At 48.6% G+C, this 14711-nt stretch overlaps 1 protein-coding gene across 3 annotated transcripts in view; it reads right to left on the bottom strand.

Moving 5' to 3' along the window:
• YPEL2 (yippee like 2) overlaps positions 1 to 14711 on the bottom strand; it is a 55277-nt gene that overhangs the window by 20196 nt on the left and 20370 nt on the right. For 2 of the 3 annotated variants that reach the window (XR_014558476.1, XM_083715327.1), the window contains exon 2: positions 3158 to 3472. Coding sequence is in view for 2 of the 3 variants with exons in the window: in XM_083715327.1 (XP_083571453.1) it covers positions 3158 to 3274 (117 nt within the window). In the remaining variant the exon portion in view is untranslated. Of the gene's footprint in view, positions 1 to 3157; positions 3473 to 8225; positions 8370 to 14711 lie in introns of those variants that run through there. The other variant, XM_083715326.1, reaches the window with a different exon arrangement.

Below are 14711 nucleotides of genomic sequence, written 5' to 3' on the forward strand. Positions count from 1 at the left end.
GCCAAAGACGGGGTGGGGGGTGGGGGAGGGAGACCTACTAAACCACCCAATGAGAAAGCAAAAAATGAGTTTCCATATGCTCACTTCCCGGAATGGATTTAAGGGGCCTGCTTAAAAGCACTGGGTGATCAATGCGCCTCCCCAAATAGAATCTGCTGATTAAGGACCACATTTTCCTTTGGAAAGCAACACGTCTATGTGCCGAAATGTTTCTGAGAGAGAAAGAGAGAGACAGTTTAATTATTATTTGCTGACATTTAATTTTACGCTTTGCTATTACCATAAAGAAGGCTGATCACCGAAGAATGGATGCTTTTGAATTATGGTGCTGGAGGAGACTCTTGAGAGTCCCATGGACTGCAAGAAGATCAAACCTCTCCATTCTGAAGGAAATCAGCCCTGAGTGCTCACTGGAAGGACAGATCCTGAAGCTGAGGCTCCAGTACTTTGGCCACCTCATGAGAAGAGAAGACTCCCTGGAAAAGACCCTGATGTTGGGAAAGATGGAGGGCACAAGAAGAAGGGGGCGACAGAGATGGTTGGACAGTGTTCTCGAAGCTACCAGCATGAGTTTGACCAAACTGCGGGAGGCAGTGGAAGACAGGAGGGCCTGGCGTGCTCTGGTCCAGGGGGTCATGAAGAGGCGGACACAACGACTAAACAACAACAATTACGTTCTGACGGATTACTGACTGTTGCTTTATTCAATATGTTGTTAGTTTTAAAGTAATGTTTTTATTGTGACTTTTTTTGTATGGGGTCAGATTGTTATTAGGCGTGTCATTTGTCTATTTTGTTGTTTCTTCAGTTTGTAAACCGCCTTGTGTAGGGTGTAATATAGAAAGGTAGGACACAAATAAAAAGTGGAAACGGAAAAGGTGAAAGGAAAGGGTGGGGGGCTTCCAGACCGAGGGCCATTTATGGGCCCTTTGCACCTCTCCACTGGCCCTCGGGACTCTCCCCAGAGCACACCCCCTCCTCCAGCCTCACCCCTTGCACAACCTCCTTGCATGTTTTTGCCTGGCAGAAATGTGTTCTCGGACTCTGATAATGCCTCTTGCTTGGCTGCATGGACGGCCGAGAGCAGTTACAGAAATGAGCCTCCTGTCCAAAGGTAAAATGCTAATTCGTTGATCCACCCACTTTTTCCTCTGGTCCTGCCCACCAACAGTATGCGGTCCTTGGAAGGATGGTCAGATGAAAAGGTGTGCCCTTCTCTGACCCACAGCCAGCCTCTCTGGGCAGCCAAAGTGACTTTTCAAGAAGCCTGCAGCTGGCAAAAGAGCTCAAGGCAGGTTCCTAAGAATGGTCCTTTCCATGCCGCTTTGAAGGCCAATACAATGGTACCTCAGGTTACATACGCTTCAGGTTACAGACTCTGCTAACCCAGAAATAGTGCTTCAGGTTAAGAACTTTGCTTCAGGATGAGAACAGAAATCGTGCTCCGGCGGCGCGGCATCAGCAGGAGGCCCCATTAGCTAAAGTGGTGCTTCAGGTTAAGAACAGTTACAGGTTAAGTACGGGCCTCCGGAACAAATTAAGTACTTAACCCAAGGTACCACTGTAAACGTATCTCAGCCTGGCCTACCCCGCAGGCTTGTTGGCAGGATAAAACTCGGGGTGGCAGAAACCTACACAGAAGAAGGGAGATAGATAGGGGATAAATAAATGCATGGCATTTTATCACAAGCCTAACCCTGCAGTCATCTGAAAAGTCAAGGAGGCAGATGAGGAAGGCCTCTCTGAAGGAGTGTAAAAGAGGCAAACTACATCAGTGCTTTGGTACAGGAGAGTCCACCTAAACATCAGGAAGAACTTTCTGATAGCAAGAGCTGTTTGGGAAGTGGAACGGTCTCCCTCAGAAGGTTGTGCGCTCCCCTTCCTGGGAGGTTTTTAAGATTGTGTGGCCATCTGTCTAAGAGAAAAAGACAACAGAGACTTTGAAAAAGACTGGGAACCATTCCTATTATATTTGCAGAAACAAAGAAAGACAATAGACTTGATGGCAGGATTTAAATAAACATCCACATTATTAGCACCAGAAAATGTTTGGAAGCTAATGAAATAAGATGGTGTATTTAATGTTATTTTTATGTTTTTAAGGTTTGATGTTATGTTATTAATAACTTTTTCTGTTGAGAGATAGCAAAGTGGGTGAAAATAGAAACAAACCAGAAACGCAAGTTGCGAGAATTGTTGGAGGGGAGGGAGGGAGGAATATATAGTAAATGTTAAGAATTTGAGATGTATGTAATGAACGAAAATGAATTTTTTTTTTTTAAAAAAAGATTGTATGGCCATCTGTCATCACTGCTTTAGCCGAGAGTCCTGCATTGCAGGGGGGGGGGCTGGACTAGATGAGCCTTGGGGTCCCTTCCAACTCTATAATTCTATGATTCTACAGGAATAGGAACGGAGAGGCAGTGTGGTGCAATGGTTAAGGTTTCAGACTAGGAGGGCAGTGGCGGGGGAGGGCGGGAAAGAGGCCACAGTTCGCACATCTCCATTCAGCCATGAACCTTGCTGGGTGAGCCTGGGCCAGCCACTTGCAGCCTTGCCTACCTCGCAGGGTTATTAGTGAGGATTAAGAAGAACCTTTCCTGCCAACCTAGCAGTTCGAAAGCACACCAGTGCAAGTAGATAAATAGGTACCGCTCCGGTGGGAAGGTAAACGGCATTTCTGTGTGCTGCTCTGGTTTGCCAGAAGCGGCTTAGTCATGCTGGCCACATGACCCAGAAGCTGTACGCCGGCTCCCTCGACCAATAAAGCGAGATGAGCGCTGCAACCCCAGAGTCGGCCACGACTGGACCTAACGGTCAGGGGTCCCTTTACCTTTACCTAAGAAGAACCTTATATGCCTTTGGGGGAGGGGGCAACACGATTCCGTAAAACCTGGTGGCCGTCTTGTGGCGGCTCCTCGGCCTTAAGCTTTCCACACGGGTCCTTATTATCCAAGGCAACGAGGCGTTCCAAAATCCCCATAAGAGACGCCCGGTCCACACAGGAAGAGCTCTGCTGGACCAAGCCCAAGGCCGATTCAGCCCAGCATCCCGGGGCCAACCCCGACGCCTCTGGGAAGCCCACAAGCGGGACGGGGAGGCAACTGCCCCTTCTCCCTGCTCGTAAGCCCTGGGGTCCGGCGCTCCCAAGGCGTACCTTGGAAATGAGTTCGTCGTGGTTTGCCAGGTGTGCTCGGCAGTGGATGCAGCTGTAGGTTCTGTGGCACGAAGGCAGGTAAGCTTGGAACGTCTTGGACCGGGTCATCTTCACCATTGGAGCCACGGAGCGCTGGGTGAACTCGGGGGTGGCCCAGGAGGCGCTCCCACAAGACGGGTCGCAGGGGAAACACTGGAACACGCAGGTGAAGGCCGTGGCTTGGCAGGGGGCAGGTGTGGGGCAGGCTCCACACGCTGGCGACAGCTTCAGGGGAAGAGAACCTGGCGCAGGGGCCGGTCGACGACCCGCTCGGACCTGCGGAGGGCGGAAGAAGGAAAAACAAGGAAGTGAAACGAAGGGTTTAAACAGATAAAAAGCCGCACAGGCAGACACCTGAAATTTCCCAGGTTCCAGTTCTGAAGGAGCAACCTTGATATTTTTCCAAGCAGAAAGTTGAATTTGCATGCAGACACCCCTGGAAGTTCCCGTTCTAAATGAGAAACACCAGGTTTTCCAATAAGAAAATTGAATTTAAGCCTGGGCTTACACACACACACACACACACACACACACACACACACACACAAATGCACGCACACATGCAGAAACATCTATAATAGCTCAAGTTCCAGTTGTGAATGACGAACCTGTGTTTGCAGATGCACACACACCTAAAACCTCTCAAGTCTGTTTCTTGCATGAGCAGCCCCAATCATTTTGCAATGGGGAAACAAATAAATTAAAAACCTGTCCCGGTTCACACATCAACACACACCTGGAATCTGTCAACTCCTAGTCCCCAATTATTTGCCGAGATGAAAATGCAATTTGAAATATGCCCGGGTTTTTCCCTCAGCTCCTAGAAACGGCTTTCCTTACAGCACAACCTTAGGTGGGTTTACTCAGAAGTTAGTCCAGGCAAAGCCAATGAAAAATTTAGCAAGCATGCCGATGTCTCCAACACCAGATCTCTCGAAAGGTGTCTTTGGTAGAGATGTGAACACTAGAAATTTCCTTTTTTAAAAAAAGGAGATAAAAAATAGGGGTGGAGAAAAGAGCTTCTCCAGAAACACAGTTGTGCTTTCACAACACAGAATACATAACAGGTTCGGCCTGTTTGCTTCCTGACCAGTTTTCAAGTTTCTAGCCCTCTGTCTCTTTATTTTTAAATCAACAAAACGACGCCTCCAGGGGTGCATTTGTGGGGCTAAAACTGCCAGTTTTTACAGTGCAATCTTATCTATATGTTGACTCAGAAATATAAGCTCCATTAAGCTCAATGGGACTTAAATCCCAGGAAAGTGTGTGCAGGATTTGTAGTCTTAGCACCTAAGTATTTAAAGTATGAGGAAGGGCTGCCTGAAGCTCAATGGAGAGAGCACTTGCTCTGCATGCAGAAAGTCGCAGGGTTTAATCTCTGGCAGCTCCAGGTAGGGCTGGGAGGCACGCCTGCCTGGAACCTTGCAGAGAGGCTGCCAGTCAGTGCAGACAATACTGGGCTAAATGGACCAAAGGTCTGATTCAGTATAAGGCTGGTTCCTATGTTCTCAATAGAGACCCAGGTCACTTCCCAGACAGGCCTATATTCTTTTACCCAGGGCAGGCAGGCGGGGGAGAAACTGTAGCTTTCCAGATGTTGGTGAACTCCCACCAGCCCCCCAGGCAGCATGGTCAGGGTTGATGGGAATCCAACAACATCTGGGGCAGAATTTCTCAACGTTTTTAGCTCCTCTTTTAGCTAAAAATCCTACGCTTCCCCTTCAAACATGGCTCGCCTGATTATTTTGTTTGCAACAAAATTTTGGGACTTTCACATTTTTTAACTTAGGCTGCTGGTGTTTTTTGAAAATATTCACCCGCCCCTCCCCATAAGCACCCCCCTGGGAGAGGTATACCCTCCTAGTTGAGAAACAATGATTGGCCCTCCCCCAATTCAAGATATATTCGTCATCATGTCCAGGCATCCCCAAACTCAGCCCTCCAGATGTTCTGGGACTACAGTTCCCATCATCACTGACCACTGGTCCTGTTAGCAAGGGGTGATGGGAGTTGTAGTCTGGAGGGCCGAGTTTGGGGAAGCCTGAGGAGGGCAACCAAAATGGTCAAAGGCCTGGAAACGATGCCTTATGAGGAACGGCTAAGGGAGCTGGGCATGTTTAGCCTGGAGAAGAGGAGGTTAAGGGGTGATATGATAGCCATGTTCAAATATATAAAAGGATGTCACATAGAGGAGGGAGAAAGGTTGTTTTCTGCTGCTCCAGAGAAGCGGACACGGAGCAATGGTTCCAAACTACAAGAAAGAAGATTCCACCTAAACATTAGGAAGAACTTCCTGACAGTAAGAGCTGTTCGACAGTGGAATTTGCTGCCAAGGAGTGTGGTGGAGTCTCCTTCTTTGGAGGTCTCTATGATTCTATGATTCTATGATCATGTGTCTAGTCCTTTTACTTATAGAGATGGTCAATGGATGGGGTAATTGTCAAGGAACTGCTTTTACTTATTGAATAAATTGCCATGTATTTGTGGGGCTAGAACTCCCATCAGAGTTGCCTGGGGCTGATGGGAATTGTAGTTCCAAACATCTAGAAGGTGCCAGGCTGGCCAATATGGGTTTATGGTTTACAACCCTATACTGACAGCAATTAGGGGTGGTAGGAGTTGAAAAAATATTGAACGAAATAGGTCCTTTGCATGTTTACTCAGATGTAGGAAGTTAATCCTACTGTGTTCTACGGGACCTACTTAGCAAGTGTCTGCTGTTATTGGGCTACTATTTTTTTTTACTTAAACGGTGCTTATCGTTAGGCAAGGCAGATTCTTTTATATATATATATATATATATGCAGGTTTTGGTGTCCTCGGGTGTCTTCCCGTGTACTTTTACACGGGAAGACACCCGAGGACACCAAAACCTGCATTCCTGTACCCGTGAAAATCTACGAAAGCATATATATATATATATATATATATATATATATATATATATATACAGGTACTTTTTTAAAAAAAAAAAAACAAGCTTCAAGCAGCAAGATGCACCATTTTCATATAAATATAGATAGATATATAGTTTTGGGCATATGCTGATTTGATGCAGGTTTCAAATATATTAAAAACTCAGGCAATCAATCAACTGAGGACCAAATGACACGGAATATTTTTCATACACAGAAACTGGCTGTTTTTATTCTGAAGAGGAGATAAAAAGCAGCAGCCCCCATTTGGTCAGGAATGTGCCCCGATCGAGATTGGGGTCCACACACCAGGTCCATGCTGAAAATCATCTCTCTCCAGCAGCTGAAGATAAAAGTTTTCAGAAAAGAGCATCTTTGGGAGCCAAAAAGCACATGGATAGCATTGTCGCTGTCTGTTCTCATCCTGAAGCAATGTTCTTAACCTGAAGCACTATTTATGGGTTAGCGGAGTCTGTAACCTGAAGCGTATGTAACCCGAGGCACCACTGTATCTGACCCCTGAGCCTTCTGAAGGCAACCCTGTATAGGGAAGTTTTTTTAAAAAAAATGTTTAATGTTTTATTATGTTTTCATATATGTTGGAAGCGGCCCAGAGTGGCTGGGGCAACCTGATAAGATTTGTGTGGTATAAAGAGTAAAATGTGGAATGGGACATCGCTATTTTCATCAGAGAAATGTTGGAGGGTATGGGGTACCATTGCCCCACAGGATGAGAAAGCCCCAGGCCCCATATACACCATACATGAAAAGTGGGGTCATACCAAGGAATTCTGGGAACTGTAGAGTGGCAAGGAGGCCCCTATTCCCTTCACAGAGCTACAATTCCCAGAGTTCCCTGGGAGGGTGGAGTATTAAATGAAATAGCTCACAGCTACTATAAGGCCAGGGGCGCGGGTGGCGCTGTGGGTTAAACCACAGAGCCTAGGACTTGCTGATCAGAAAGTCAGTGGTTCGAATCCCTGCAACAGGGTGAGCTCCCGTTGCTCGGTCCCTGCTCCTACCCACCTAGCAGTTTGAAAGCACATCAAAGTGCAAGTAGATAAATAGGTACCGCTCTGGCGGGAAGGTAAATGGCGTTTCCATGCGCGGCTCTGGTTTGCCAGAAGCGGCTTAGTCATGCTGGCCACATGACCCAGAAGCTGTACGCCGGCTCCCTCGGCCAATAAAGCGAGATGAGCGCCGCAACCCCAGAGTCGGTCACGACTGGACCTAATGGTCAGGGGTCCCTTTACCTTTACCGTAAGGCCAGTGTTGTGGGGGTGGGGTTGGACTAGATGACCCTTGGAGTCCCTGCCAACTTTGCAATTCTAACGTCAGACGCTCCAAAATGTCCCTAGCTGACGGTTTTCTCGCCAGCCAGCCACCGTGGATCCCTGTTCCGCTCTGGCCCAGGAGGGCAATGACAGGCACGAACGCCTCACTTGTCTTGTAAACTGCTGAGCAAGGGCCCTCTGCCATCACCATCACAGTAAACTCAGCGCTTTTAAGCCTAAAAAGAGAGAGAGAAAGGGAACGCAACACTTTGCAGAACTGCCAACTGAGCAGATCAGCTTTTCAGCAGGGGGAAAAAGGGAGGGAAGCCCTCAAGATGCTGAGCTTGCCTGCCGTTTGCCAGACCTCTCGGATGCCGGATTACGGAAGGTGAGGCAGGCTTGGAACGCAGGTGGGCTACCAGCCACAATGGCTGAATTCAGCCTCCACTCAGAAGTGGAGAGAGCGTTTTTGTGGCGCTCAGGTCCTGCTTTCTGGGGTTCTCGCATTGGGGCATCTTGGTCTATTTGTTTACTAGCGGGGACTTCCCGGCACCACCAAGGAAACCCAAAAACATTGTGGTTTTTTATACGGATAGTGCCTTTGTGAGTTTTAGGGCACAACCAACCCAGGGCTCCTGCCTGACCCAGCCCCAAATCTATTTGTGCCTGTGTGCTAATGTCCAATTAAGGTTCACTGGTCCGCCATCTTGATTCAACATGGCGTCTGGTTTCCAAACACAGATGAAGACTGCTTCCTCCACCTCGGGGACCCTCGTGACACATTGGGCGATGCTATTTTCAGAGGCCTCCAAATCAGCAAGGGGGTCTAATGAAACCAACCCTTAATCCAGAATCGTGAGGACTGGGAGATTGTTGTGTTTCAGTGGAAGAGCCTCAGCTTTGCCCCAGCAGATCCAAGCAGGGTGGACAAAGACCTGCTTGGCTGGAGAGCTACTGCCAGTCAGTGTAGGGCAGGGGTCAGCAAACCTTTTCCGCAGGGGGCCGGTCCACTCTCCCTCAGACCTTGTGGGGGGCCGGACTAGATTTGGAAAAGAAAATATGAACGAATTCCTATGCTCCACAAATAACACAGAGATGCATTTTAAATAAAAGCACACATTCTACTCGTGTAAAAACATGCTGATTCCTGGACCGTCCGCGGGCCAGATTTAGAAGGCAATTGGGCCAGATCCGACCCCCGGGCCTTAGTTTGCCTACCCATGGTGTAGGCAGTACTGTACTGAGCTTGATGGGCCAAGAGCCCAACTCAGAATTAAGGTAGCTTTCAGAGAAAATGGGCTGCCAACCTGCAGATCCTAATTAAACTTCCGGCTGTGTAAAGAGCCGGTTTGACTATGCCCATATGTAGCCATTGTTGGTCGCATAAAATATATAAACATAACCAGTTGCAGCCTCCCACAGCCCCTTCTTTTATGCTTCGACCAGCTTCTGGCTGGATGGAAAAGGCCTTTTTGAGCTATTTAAAGCCCAGAGCCTTCTGTTTCCATTCCTGATGGGAGGGCTGTTGGAGTTATTTCAAGATTAGGGAGTGTTTGACTTCCACTCCCTGCTCCTTCAATAGGGGCTTCCCTCAAATCAACGCCCCCTCCAGCGGTTTAAAGCTGCGCCCTCTCTTTGTTGGGAATGAGGTGTGTTTTTTAGCGAGCCTTTGCCTAGGTGGCAAGGTGTGCTCTGCCCCACATGCCCTTTCCCTCTGTTATGTACTGAGTTGAATAGGAGCCAAACTGCAGCAGTCTGATTGGTCCTAGAACAATAGGATCCAAAATGCAGCAGTCTGATTGGTCCTAGAACAATAGGATTCAGAATGCAGCAGTCTGATTGGTCCTAGAACAATAGGATTCAGAATGCAGCAGTCTGATTGGTCCTAGAACAATGCAGCAGTATGATTGGTTGGCAGGAACCACCCAATCATGCTCCAGATAGAAGTGAATCCACAACCTGATTGGCTTACAGTAGAATTCCGGAATTAGCCAATCATGTGCAGCCCATTGTGTAAATAATGTATATAAAGCAGATACTTTGAGGGGACTTTCATTCATTCCTCCTCACCACTATGAGCTGAATAAAGAGCATGAAATCACTTTGCGACTCTGAGTATATTTCACCCTCTCATTCTCTCTCTCTCTCTCTCTCTCTCTCTCTCTCACACACACACACACACACACACACACACACACACACGAAAAGGTTTCGCCTGCCACTCTCGGCCAATCAGCTGGCTATTATGGGCAGAAGAGCTAGCCAGTATGAGATCAGTTGGCAAACCCTACTGAGCTGTAGATAAGTGTAAACTTGCTGACAAGTGATTGCGACCAGCTGGAATGTGTCCTTGAACTCTGATAAGTGTCTCTTGCTTGTCTAGAAGACGAGAGCGGCTCGTGTGAGTGCGTGTGTAGCCTCCTGTCAAAAAGTGAAAATCTGGACACAACAAAGTTGTTGGAGCTACACTTCCGACCTGAGCTGTGATAAGCCTGGATTTCCCTGGACGTTTCAGCGATTCCCGCCTGGACGCTGTTTATGGTGACAGAATCCCAGCTATGTTTGGGAAATTCTGGTCATATGGTAACCCTACCTACTTACTGTATGAAAAAGCCACAAAATTCAAACAGAAAGGAGCATGGCCCTTGAACTGAAAACACTTCTCCACCTTACCTTATACTGTAAGAATCTGCAAATCTTAGGCCAGATCATTTGCTCATTGACCCCAGTATTGTCTGCTCTGACTGGCAGCATCCCTTGCCAGCTACCTCGGATCCTTTCTAACTGGGGATGAAATCTGAGCCAAAGCATATGTTCTATTCACTGAGCAATGGTCTCTTCCCCATATATACACAACTCAGTATGGAGCAGCTATGCCTTCTTGTTGGACATTCTGCACTCTGTATATGCTATGGGGAAAATTCCTCTCTTACTACTGCTTGGTGTGCATTTTAAATGTCTAGACGGCACTCACCTCACAGGGTCTAGCATAGGTGCCAACCCCCTGGGGCCCTGGGTGTCCGAGCACCCACAAAATTCCCCATGAAAGGGCTGGGCACCCACAAATTTCTGTGCCAGGGCCATGCGCACTGCGTGGTACCCAAGGCCTCAGGGCACCCACGGCCACAGGGCCAAGCTTAAAGGAGGACACAGGGAGGTCAAAGGAGGGCGGGTGGGCAGGCAGAGAGCAGTCTGACTTGCAGGCCAATCAAGACCCGCAAGATGTTGTTTCAAAACCCATATCCACCTTCCACACAGCTGGCATCACTCTGATGGGGGCAACATCAGCTAATGGATGCAGGTTTAGGGTTGGATCCTGCGCTACCTGCAGAATAGATGTACGCAGCACACTGCTGTCTGAAAGTTGCTTTCCACCCAGCCCTGGACTGCTCTTCAAAACTCCCAGAGGTTTAAAAAACAGTGCTGGACCTTTTGCAAAAGGGCTTTCAAACAGGCCCATGCTGCTCTTTGACGTCCTGACGGTCGGGGCTACAAAGCGCAGCCGCATCTGATGTCACAGGAAGGACCTGTCCTCTTGGGCAGAAAAGTTCCCTGCCCCTGCTCTAGGCTTGCTAAAGCAAAATTTAAAAATCCCAGTCCTTAAAAGAAAAAATTAACATCCCACAAACCTCTTCCACCGAACTTCCTCCCTTCCTCAATGCAGAATTCACTTTGCCAGCCCCTCTCTTGAAGAAATGAGACACTTTTCACACATTTGTGCAGCGAGGGACCCCAGTGAGAGAAACTGGCAGAATCGTGACTCACGCCAGTGTCGCACATCACTCTGCTGTGCCTTTTTATGGTGAGACAGAAGCTGTATCTTACTTTCCCATTAAATATATATATATATTCCACAAGCACAGGAGGCTGCCTTATGCTGAGTCACACCATACATCCATCGAGCTCAGTATCGTTGACACTGACCAGCAGCGTCACTCCAGATTTTCAGAAAGTGGGTATTTCAGAGCCCTACCAGGAGATGACATTGACATTGGACCTTGGACCTTCTAGATGCAAAGCAGATGTTCTACACCCCCCCAAGCTAGGGCTTTGGAAAGGAGAGCATGTTGTAGGTTAGGAAGTGTCAGGGAACTGCCATCGGAGCTAGAGGCGGAGGGAAGGCTCCAGAGGGATGCTGGAGAGGGTCCCAGCAGGGAGAGAGGCAGCCCATCTGCTGGGGAAGGAAATCAGCGTAACACCAGTGGAGAAGGGGGGCAGATGGGGGAATCGGAGAGGAGGCTCCAGGACTCTTCGCCGGAGACCAGCGGGGAGAGCACAGGTCCTCCGCTGCCCACACCCTCCCTGCGCAGAAGACTTCCGGCGCAGGGAGAGTAGGAGGAGACTTGGTGTCAAAGAACTTCTTTGCTGGAAGAAGTTCAAGAAACGCCCACTGACGGATTCTGCCAGCGACTGAGACAGCCACAAAGTGAAGGGCTGTCCAGACAGAAAGGGTTCAACCAGGTAACCTAGCCAGGAGTGGCGGCAACTTATGCACGAGCAACCCCTAGAACCATTACAGGAAGCATCACATTATTTGGGTTTGCAGGGACACAAACTTTATTTTTCTATTTCAGCATGGTCGGGGAGCCATGCGCCAAATAAGCAACTGAACTTCGACTTCATTCATGGCCACGGAATAGATCAGAGATCCTTTAAACTGGAAATCCAGAACTGAAGTGATGCTGATAAGAACTCCACCTTTCTCTTTTTGAAAGCTGGAGACATATACAGTGGTACCTTGGGTTACATACGCTTCAGGTTACAGACTCTGCTAACCCAGAAATAGTACCTTGGGTTAAGAACTTTGGTTCAGGATGAGAACAGAAATTGTGCTCCGCGGCGTGACGGCAGCTGGAGGGCCCATTAGCTAAAGTGGTGCTTCAGGTTAAGAACAGTTTCAGGTTAAGAACAGACCTCCAGAACGAATTGAGTTCTTAACCCAAGGTACCACTGTACTTGGGAAATTTCTTCAGCTCTAGGGCCGCACCCAGTGATGGGCAACCTTCCAAGGGCCACATGCCACAGGTGGGCGGGGACAAAGGCAAAAGTGGGCAGGTGTGAATTTTGGCTAGTCACATATTTGGGCATTATCAGAATGAACAGACACTCTCTAGCCAGGGTAAACAATGAAGGTGTAGAACTGGGCTGGTGAGAGCCTAGAGGGCCACACAGAGAAGCTTGGGGTCCGAATTTGTCCCACTGGCCGAGCCCTGCCGTAACACAACCAGGTAAGAGATTGAACCCACAATCCCATGTTTGCCTGGATTGTTGGTATCTAACTCTCTTGCAAGACAAACCACTGGGGAGTTACCGCGCCTGCTGTGGGTGTAGAGACCGATATGGGAGAGACATGTTTTGTTGCAGTTGGGGCAGAGGAAGATGTTCGGTTGTGCTGAGCTGCAGCAGATTCACTATGGTGTTTCTTCTCTCTGCGCTCCTCCCAGAGGGCATTCCTCCTCTGGTCACTGTTTTGAATGCACAAACTGACTATCCATCTGTGGCGATCACGCAGGGTCCCCGGACGTTTGACGGTCTATTGATCCCTGTGCCACCACTGTGATTGCCTCCCCGCGGCCACCAACCCATTTCTCTCAGGTACACACAGAGTCCAGACAATTGTTAACATTAATCCAAATAAAGAAGTTTATTTTATAAACATTAACAAATGTATGGTTTCAGATAATTTCTCTTGTCGGTTTCTTAATCTTAGTTTCTTTACCGGCTTATACCTTCCTGATAACTGCTAACTGATTATCCCAACTGTCTATCTGACTCCTATCAGTTTCTCTCACTCTCTCACATCAAAACTCGACCAACCCACAGACTTATCCTCCCTCTTCCTTCTCCAACTCCCAACTCCCAACTGACTTCCAAACAACTCCAAATCTAACTCTAACTCCTCCCCTTGGGTTCCCACTGGCCAATCTCTTCACACTCATTTAACCCTTTCCTTATGACCCACCTAGGAGGGCAAACGCCACACCATCTTTCAAGCACTGTGTTCAGGCTCCTCTCAGAAGCCATTCCCACTCAGCAAGGTTGATATAGCCAATCTTCATGCCTCATTTGCAGACATTTTTGTAGTGCAGAGTTGGTCTGCCAACAGGCCTGGTGCCTAAAGCTTGTCCTTGGGGATCCTGCTATCTTCCATTCTGCGAACATGACCGAGCCAGAGTAGACGTCCCTGAGACAGGACTGCAACCATGTTGGGAATGTGGGCTTGGGAGAGTACAACTTTGAGACTCTGTCCTGCCATTTCCTGGGTAGCACAGCAACTTTTAGGCTCCATCTACACTTTAAAGCGACAGGGACACGGGTGGCGCTGCGGGTTAAACCACAGAGCCTAGGACTTGCCGATCAGAAGGTTGGTGGTTCGAATCCCCATGACGGGGTGAGCTCCCGTTGCTTGGTCCCTGCTCCTGCCAACCTAGCAGTTCGAAAGCATGTCAAAGTGCAAGTAGATAAATAGGTACCGCTCCGGTGGGAAGGTAAACAGTGTTTCCGTGCACTGCCCTGGTTCGCCAGAAGCGGCTTAGTCATGCTGGCCACATGACCCGGAAGCTGTATGCCGGCTCCCTCAGCCAATAAAGCGAGATGAGCACCGCAACCCCAGAGTCGGTCACAACTGGACCTAATAGTCAGGGGTCTCTTTACCTTTACACTTTAAAGGAGCCACATCCCACTTCAAACTGTCATGGTTTCCTCCAAAGCACCTTGGGAACTGTAGCTTCCCTGGGAAGTGGGACCCATTGCTACATGGCTCTGGAAATTGTAGCTCTGCGAGGTGTCTCCTAATGCCTTTCAGCATTCTTAACAAACTAGAGTTCCCAAGATTCTCTCTTCTTCTTTTTGCGGGGGGAGGAATACTTGACTGTTTATAAAGTGGCATAATCCTGCTTCAAATGTAAGGTGCAGATGGTGTGCGAAAGTTGGCTGGATCCATCAGATTCCCCACCCACCCCCTCCAGGCAGGATCTCTCTCCCTGCTTCGCCAAACAGCAGTTTCAGTCTTGGGTTGCAACCAGCTTCCCCACCCACCATCAGGATTGGCCCCCATCCCACGGGGGCAGAGCAGAGGGCAGGGCAGCCCTCAATCCCGCAGAACTGAGAGAGCCGTGAGCGCCTTTCCGAAAGGAGAAATATTTATTTCTTACCCCTGCATTGTGGAGGGGCTGGACTAGATGACCCCCCTTGGGCCCCTTCGAAGCCTACAGTGCTATGCATATAAAAATAAATGTCCATTTGCCCTTGCTTTTTCTGGATCGTGCCACATAATCGCCACCTCCTGGCATTGCTCCATGTGGAGCAACAGATGTTTTGCTGAGC

Source organism: Podarcis gaigeae (genome assembly GCF_964106915.1).
Source record: "Podarcis gaigeae genome assembly, chromosome: 15".
Lineage (NCBI taxonomy): Eukaryota > Metazoa > Chordata > Lepidosauria > Squamata > Lacertidae > Podarcis > Podarcis gaigeae.